Raw genomic sequence first — 9,094 nt, 5'->3', positions numbered from 1 at the left:
AAAGAGGGAAAAGATTAGCAAAAACTCTTTTCCCAAATATTTATTTGTATATAAAACTTCTAATTTCTATGTTAAGGGGTGTAGAGGTTTTGTAAACAGACGCAAAGTTGGATAAACGGATAGAATGAGTCTAAAAAATGCATATGTATGTTTTTTGTACTTCAATGAAAATGCGCAACCTTTAAAACGATCCGACTGATTTGCAAGTTATAAGTTAAAATTTTTAATTTTAATCACATGCAATTACATATACTTCTACATTATAAACAATACGGTAAATAGGACATCCTTAGATACCTATAACGGATGGACTTATTGTTATACCTTGTATATAATTTATAATGACAATTCTCAACATTTTACAAAATTATGTGTTCTTAATAATTCTCTATGTTTTTTTTTTTCAAAAAAATATTTTATAATCCATCATTACAAAAAGTATAAAATATTCAATAAGGAAATCTTTTACAATCCTTTCATATACAAGTAATCTAATCATTTTTATGCATATACATATATGTATATATGTTATTATGTAGGTTATAAAGAGTTATGTAGTTGACACGCTACGCGCATTGTCAATATTTCGCATTTCAGCGTATAAAATAAAAAAAATATCTCTTTCTTTTTTTGTGTTTAACAATACGTTTGCATAAATATTGAAAAAGTGTGACTTTAATGGACGTTGAGATGAAATATGTTTCCTTCCAATATTTCTATAAAATATAATGTAAATAAATTTAAGTACAAGTGTACACTTTACTTATTATATACATAAGTACAGAATGGTTAGCAGTAAAATGAACGATAAGACCTATTCAATGAGAGCCTAAAACTTTATTATGATTTAAATTAAATTTGAGTAAATTTTCTTCAATTTTCATGTCTGTTCATGAAGTTGAAAATTAAATATGTTGCAAACAAAAAACAATTTTATTTGAATCGGTAAATTAATCATTACCATATGGAGTTCAAAAATATAGTTGTCTGTAACGATAATACGTCCAATGGCAGATTTACAATCTAAAATTAATTACTCAACGAACTCATTTTTATCATATTATTTTAACAAAATATTGAAATTGAATATTTAAACCACCTTTTAATTACGTTCACATATAACTTAAGAGTTGAGATAAACTGATATCGTCCTCTCTTAGAAACATCCCTTACTTTAAGAACGTATAAACATCAGTGTCATTTTTCCTTTAAATGACTATAATGCCAATTATTTGATGTTCTATATAAAAATTTAAACAGATTTAGAATAACTTGGTTAAACGGAATTTTTAAGTTTCCACTCCGAAATATTTGTATCTCACATAACATTTTTGAATCACTTGAATTTTTTATTACTAAAAACATCGCTACTTTTGTTGAAAGGAAGCTTTTTGTAATGAAACAGCCTGTAGAAACATCATATAAGTATTAAATGCTGACATAATGAACATAAATAGACACATAGGTATATATACACGTATACGTAATAGCATAACTACGTCTACTTTCCTATAATTACGAAAAAATTTTCATTTATTTCTTGTCACTTTTATTAAATTCTATAATATACACATAAGAGAAAAATTGGTTCACTTAATTTTTTGTTATTTGCTTTTTTTTTAATTTCTTTTGCCGTATAAGAAAAATAAAAATTAAATGCTACTATCTCCTCAATATACCATAAATTTTTAAAATTATAATGCAACTGCAGCAAGTAGCGAGCCCATAATGTTCAGCAAAGCGCAATAATAATTATTGTAATTGTAAATATGCGCATATATGTATACATACATACATGTACGATTGAATAATGTAAATTGAGTAATAAAATAACTGAATTGCATACTACTTTTATATTATGTTCCATGTACATACATATATGCTATATACGCATATGGTAATAGCATGTTGCAATCACGACATGAAATAAAATTAATGTTGACATTAGGCGCGTTTAATAAGTGGTCTTTATTATATAAGTATAGGAGAGAAAGAAAGAGAGATGATGGTGATCACTTAGCCGAAAACAAATATTGAGGTCAGCATATTAAAATATTATTATTATACATTTTTTTCTTTGTATATAATTTATAGGTACATTACTGTTCAATGTAATACATACGTGTATAGAAAATTTCGCAGGAAAAATGAAAAAAATTAAGTGATGAATTCTAAGATTTTTTTTGTCGCCTAAAATATAATGACTCTTACAATTTTCTTACACTTATTTCAAAATACGAGTACATTAAGTACTCAGCTCTACATAATATCGTAATATATCTAAGTAATTCTTGGCTTCGTATATAATTATGTACATGAAAAAAATATGAAGTTCTGGTGAAATTCAACAAGAGTGCATCATTACTCAATTCCATAACCACTCTATATTACGTTACATGTTATTTGCATTAAAAAAAAATAAAATTAGTTTCAATAGCATCCTAAATAACTTAGCAATTTAACATATTCTTTTTTTTTTTTTTTTGAATTGGTGTTATAAAATAATTATTTCAATGGTGTTAACAAAAAAATTATGGTGGAATTTTAGTAGCACGAGCGCCTCTATACACTTATGGGTAATAAAGAATACTTAAGTATGGAATAGAATATGAGAATTAAGGATAGAAATTAACTTAATCCATTTTAAGTAGCATTTTATATAAAGAGAGTTAATAATATACCATATATATATTGCTTTCATTGAATTGAGTAATAATTTGTTCATTCAAATTTATGATTGGGTATTGAAAGTATTCAGAAAAAATTCACGAAAGCTATTCTCTTTGTTTATTTTTGTTGACTCAAGGCTCCATGAATAAAACTTTATTTTAAAAAAAATTTCCTGATTATCAATTTTACAAGCAAATTACATATTTTGTTTTAACTAATTGCAGTTCCTATAATTAAAAAATACAATATTATAATTATACTTAGTTTTAATTGAATGTAATTTTTGAGATTTATAATGATTATTAATTAGGTTTACCGATTTATATAACTGGTAACAAATTAAAAAATTTCATAATTTCTTCAATAAGAAATTTTATTTTTTAATTTAAACGATACAAAAATGTATTGAAATAATTCGCTATTCATTACAATAAAATTTTGCATAAATTCCGGAAATCTTCATTATATAATTTTCAAAAAATTTATGCTAAAAAACCTTAGATTGTTTTACTAACTATTTTATTTAAAGCTTAAGAGTCTACTTTTTGTTGAGAGGAACGATTTAAAAAGGAATTTTGTTTCAGTAAAATGAAATGTTTATTGTTATCTAATTACTTTTAAAATAACTTCAAAAATTATAAACTATAACTTGAAGCAAAGGAAGTATACGAAAAAAATTTTATTCTATAAAGAATTCAGTTACTAAGGTTTATTTGTGCACAATTTTATCTTGAGCAGTATTGAAATTTTGAAAGCAAATGAATAGCCGGATAAACAGAGTGTGACAGAGTGTGATAAATATTTGGAAATGTACTAAAAACCAACGTTTTTCCTTGATACCTAATGAAACACAGTATTGCAATCGCATATCAACTGAAATCCGCAAGTGTAAGCTAAATGAACTTGATTGTAACAAGCATTTGTGGAATTGCAAGGCACTCTTCTAATTTAATAACAGGAACATAGAGTGCTGCCAAAAGAAGAAAAAAACAAACCTTTAAAAAAGCCGAGCATGTTTCTTAGTTCTATTCTAATAACAGATGCAGGTTTGGACAATAGATGTTGTGTCAATAGATATAATAGTAAAGTTATATCATAATATTATGTTATACATATGTATTATGATAGGTCAATAAAAAACATGGAAGTGATGGAATTATTTTAAAGCTTGGCAGTCGATCAAAGATCTTTGCTCTAAATACGCAAATTCAGTGAATCAATTTTGTTCACAAACTCTGCTAATGGAAAATTGTTTATGCACCAATATGAAAACTAGTGCATGATATCATGCTAGTACTATACTCCTCCTAGGAATGAAGAAGAAAAAAAAAATATTTTAAATATTTTCGAAGTACAAAATATAATATTGTTCATTCTTTGCATCCGCGAAAATAATTTTCCATGGATAGTTCACTTTTTCTTTCCTTTTTTTTGCTCTAACACATTCACCTGTGGAAATCCCTGTTGAAAAAATACCTAAAAAATGTATACATAATCAGAATCCTATAATGTCTTTAGCATACTGCACTCTTGTGGTGATTTTCATAAAAAGAAAGGGATTGCGCCCATCTAGCGGAAGATGCTGCAAATATATATAATAATTTGCACTATATCTGTTTCGCACGTATTTGTTTCAAAGCAATTTTATCTTTCAATAAAACGGTTTATGTACATGATGAACAAAAAACATTTATTTTTAAATATTGCGTGTAGAGGAATTTGGCATAATTAGTTGATACCATTATAGATCCTATTACCATTACCATTTTTATCACTTTATTCACCTATCAGGCGTAATACTAAACATGTACGCTGGTGCTTGTCTAGGAAATTTTCTTTTTGTATTATTTGACAAATATTAAAATTTAATAAAAAATTTGTTGTTTAGGAGCCTCTGCTATATGACTTTTTATTTGACATGTAACATATGACCGGTAAAGATATAAATGAACATGTGTTGTTGTTTTGTTGTTCTTTAAAATAAAAAAATATATTAAAGTGAAAAATGTTGACAGTATTTCGTACATTTATAATTAAGTGAGTATTTAATAATTTTTTAAATTTTTACTAATAATTCTCATAAATAAAATTTTTAGGTCAAAATCACTTTTGTCAAATGGTCGAACAACATGTGAATGTTATGTATTATCAAATTCTTTAGTCAGAAATGCTAATGGGAATTTGAGATCATTGTCGACAACTTCTATTAATTTAAAAAAAAGGAAAACTTCTGAAGAACGGGTACTGTTGTATAACAATTTATAATTGTAAGATTAGCTAATTCAGTCATTGTTAAATTTAAAATACAATTTGTAGAAAGCTGAAGCTGAAAAAGGTTTTGTGAAAAAAGAATTAAACAAAATTAAACTTCAAGGTGTAGTAGACGTTTGGAGAAATATTACTGTACAAGAATTGGCCGAGAGGATGAAACGTAGTTTGGGTAGATATTTGTTCCAATAAAAATATTTATCATTATATGTACATATTACAGTTACATAATTCTTACGTTTTCATGTCCCAGAGCATGTTCAAGAAACTATGTTGTATGTAAAAGGGGCTGATAATATAGAGCCTACTAGTAAATTGGAAGATATGAAAATCATCAGAGAAATTGTAACGAAATGTGGCATGAAGTGTCGTTTTGTAGCCGCACCAGAAAAATCGATTGAACCAGAGAGTGCACTCAAAGATAAAGATGTCTTTCCAAGACCACCAGCCTTGCCAGAAAATTTAAAACCACGTTCACCTGTTGTCACAGTTATGGGTCACGTTGATCATGGTAAAACAACTTTATTAGATTCATTACGTGGAGCTTCAGTTGCAGCTGGAGAAGCCGGTGGGATAACGCAACATATTGGTGCTTTTACAGTAAAATTGGAAAATGGTGAAAGTGTAACTTTCCTAGATACACCTGGTCATGCCGCATTTAGTGCGATGAGATCTAGGGGTGCACATGTTACTGATATTATAGTTTTAGTAGTTGCCGCTGATGATGGTGTAATGGCTCAAACAAAAGAGGTTATTCATTTAGCGCAAGAGTGTAAAGGTAAGGCATATTTATAAAAAAAGAATCAACAGATTTTCTTTTTATCAACAGATTCTCTTGTCTTGATATTAAAATTTGTCTAAATTTGAATTAACCAACCTTTTCTTTAAGGCTGTTATTTAAACGAATATTCTTTAGTTGCGTTTTCGTTTTTTCTAAATAAGCTAAATTAAGTCATAAATTTTTCAAATAGTTGTAGAAAATAATTTACCTAGTAGAAAATAATGTAATAGAATTGTTGCCGTACATTTTTTATTCAGCTGCCTTAAAGTTATAATATACAGAAATTTTATTACTATGACTTTTTTATAGCATCTCTAGATTTAAAAGAAAACCTATTTGATACTATCTTTTTGGTCACTATTATTGTTTCGGTGTTTACTACTTAAACTTTCAGGAACTGCCACACTTATATGTTTGATCGGACATAATTTCGAACCAATTTTTCAATACATATTTTGCTATGTTACAAATTTTCTTAATTAGGAAATGTACTTTAAAATTTTTTGTAACAAAAATAAAATATTCTGAACAGCAATTAGTTTAGAAAATTTATATTTTTCCTTTTATTTATTTAGCTTTTATTACGATTGGCAAATGTGCTCCAGAAACCTATTAAATTGTTCCTGGCCTATATACAAAAAAATTTTGTTTTCCTTTTCAGTTTTTACCCTTTCTAATGAAAAATTCTAATCATTTATAAATTTAAATATGTACTTATTTATAATTTGATATTGACGAGCAACTAACTTAGCATAATATAACATCTTGTTTTATTTTTAGTTCCAATTATCGTTGCCATTAATAAAATTGATAAACCGGAAGCTGATATCGTAAGTGAACATATTTTTCTCATTCCGCATTTGTTTTAATTGTTTCGATTCATTTTATATAACTTAATTTTTTTTCATTTTTGTTTTTTTTTATTTTGTTTCTTTTTTCATGATTTGTTTATTTATACATTGAAATATTGTTTGAAGAAATTTTGAAATGTACTAATTTATTAATAAGATCTTTTATGCGCGTAAATCTTTATATTCTTTATAAATGAAATTACATTAATTTTAAATTATAAAACTTTACAAATTTTCAATTAATTTTTAGGAACGAACAAAACGGGATCTTATACAAATGGGATTAGCTTTAGAAGGTCATGGTGGAGATACGCAATGTGTTCCAATTTCAGCATCGAAAGGTACAAATTTAAAAGAGTTAGCTGAAGCAGTAAGCACTCAAGCCACGCTTATGAATTTAAGAGCTGAAAATATAGGTTTAGTTGAAGGAGTTGTTGTTGAATCCAAAACTGACACAAGGCGCGGGTGAGTTTTATATCAAATTAGTGTTTTATTTGTATGTCTATAGTTATAGTGTATAAGTTAAAATTTCTGAAATTTTAGTGTTTTGCTTGGTATTTTAGGTTTTTCTAAACTTAACTGTGAAGTATTTTTTTTAATTCAGGAAATTATCTTCCGCTATCGTTACTCGTGGTACATTAAGGAAAGGATGTATACTAGTTAGCGGCTTAGCGCACGCAAAAGTAAGGATTTTATTTGATCATAATGGTACACCTATTGATGAGGCTCCACCAGGAACCCCTGTGGAAATTTTAGGATGGCGTGAATTACCTTTAGCTGGAGATATAATTTTAGAAGTTGAATCAGAGGTAAAGTATTCGAAAAATGTAAACATTTTCATAGTCTAATGAAAAAAGAATATTTTTATATTATATTATATTGTATATCAAAATATTAAAAGTACACATACCTATATATATAGTTATTTTGAAAAAAGAAAATTAACTATTTAACATGATTTCCAAAATCAACAAGTAATAAAATCAAAATTTTAAAGGTCGAATACTCGGTTTTTATTATAGTACATTTTTTTGTACCAAAAAGTTACATATTTAGAAAAGTGTTTTAAAAAAACTATACGCCAATGTCAGCTTTTCAGATATTCAATTCATATATAAACTACATACATTTGTATTTTAAAAATTGTTTAGATAAGTTGAAAGCATTAAAATTATTTTAACTTATAATAAATAATCAAAATAATTTGAAATTTCATATTAAAAAATACATAAAAAAATTTAAATAATTTCAGAAAAAAGCGCATTCAGTGCTTAGGTTTAGAAACAATGAGCTATCAAAAAGCAAAGCAGAAGCTGATTTAAGTGAAATTCAAAAAAAAGAAGAAGAACATTTAAAAAAATATTTAGCCGAGAGAGAAGAACGTCGATCATTAGGCGTTAGATATTTAAGAAAAAAAGGTGATAGACCGAAAACTTATTTACCAGATGATGGGAAGCCGCGCGTAAATATAATTCTAAAAGGTGATGTTCACGGTTCTGTTGAAGCTTTATTAGATGTAATTGAAACATATCACAGTAACGATAAATGCCGCTTAGATGTCGTACATTATGGTGTTGGGGATGTCAATGAAACTGATATAGAATTTGCATCAACATTCAAGGCAATTATATACGCTTTCTCTGTTAAACGTCCTTCGAATGTGCCTAAAGACGTTGTAATTAAAGAATACAATATAATTTACCGGTTGATTGACGATTTGAAAGAAGAAATTAGCAAAAAATTGCAACCTGTTGAAGTAGAAGATCTTGTAGGTGAAGCAAATGTTCTACAAACATTTATGATAACAGAAGGTAAAAAAGAAATACCAGTAGCCGGTAGTCGCTGTGTTAAAGGCGTTCTTAAGAAAAATGCTAAATATAGGTTAATTAGGAATGGTGAATTAATTTATGATGGTATTAATTTTTTGAAATATGCATTTCAAAATGTATGTACATTAAGTATTGGTAATTACAGGTGAACTATCCTCAATGAGACATCTAAAAAATGAAGTTGATTCAATTAAAAAAGATGTTGAATGTGGTCTTAGATTAAAGGATGAAAGTATAATTCCTCAAAATGGTGATACACTTATATGTTATTCGACACATATGGAATCACAAAAAACCGATTGGGATCCAGGATTTTAATGTTTTAATAAATTCTTAGTTTTTAATTGTTAGTATTGAAATTTAATTAAAAACTTAACATTAATAGGTTAAGTATTACATAAAAGTTCGTTTTGATATTTTGCTAAACATGTTGTGTTTAATTTTTTCGAGCAAGTTAAAATACACTTTTAACTGAGTATTTAGGCTAATAGATGATATTTTTTTTAGAAAATGTTTTTGAAAATGTTGTTTGAATGTGGTTTTCTTTTTTGAGAAAAGTTTTGAATTTGAAAATGTATACTATTCTAACCGTCATCACGAAACACATTTAAATGTTGTTTTTACCGCAATATTTAAAATTTAACTATGCTTAGGGTAGCGTTAAGTATACAAGTATTTATATTTAATATCAATGT

At 26.9% G+C, this 9,094-nt stretch overlaps 1 protein-coding gene across 2 annotated transcripts; it reads left to right on the top strand.

The window, feature by feature from the left end:
- Positions 1–4,603: 4,603 nt before the first annotated feature.
- On the top strand, positions 4,604–8,825 carry LOC129606982 (translation initiation factor IF-2, mitochondrial). Of its 2 annotated transcripts, XM_055517648.1 has the most exons (9): positions 4,604–4,707; positions 4,767–4,911; positions 4,987–5,110; positions 5,192–5,716; positions 6,500–6,549; positions 6,821–7,035; positions 7,175–7,379; positions 7,823–8,483; positions 8,545–8,825. In XM_055517648.1, the coding sequence occupies exons 1-9, from the start codon at positions 4,676–4,678 to the stop codon at positions 8,715–8,717; spliced, it is 2,130 nt and encodes a 709-aa protein (XP_055373623.1). In that variant the 5' UTR covers positions 4,604–4,675; the 3' UTR covers positions 8,718–8,825. The 2 variants fall into 2 exon arrangements, with proteins under 2 accessions (XP_055373623.1, XP_055373624.1); XM_055517649.1 differs by lacking the exons at positions 4,604–4,707; positions 4,767–4,911 and having other exon boundaries at positions 5,000–5,110; positions 5,162–5,716.
- The last annotated feature ends 269 nt before the right edge of the window (positions 8,826–9,094 follow it).

This window comes from Condylostylus longicornis, unplaced genomic scaffold, assembly GCF_029603195.1.
Source record: "Condylostylus longicornis isolate FDR11 unplaced genomic scaffold, ASM2960319v2 ptg000023l, whole genome shotgun sequence".
Lineage (NCBI taxonomy): Eukaryota > Metazoa > Arthropoda > Insecta > Diptera > Dolichopodidae > Condylostylus > Condylostylus longicornis.
Note: the sequence above shows the minus strand (reverse complement) of the source record. Positions and strands in the feature narration are given on the sequence as shown.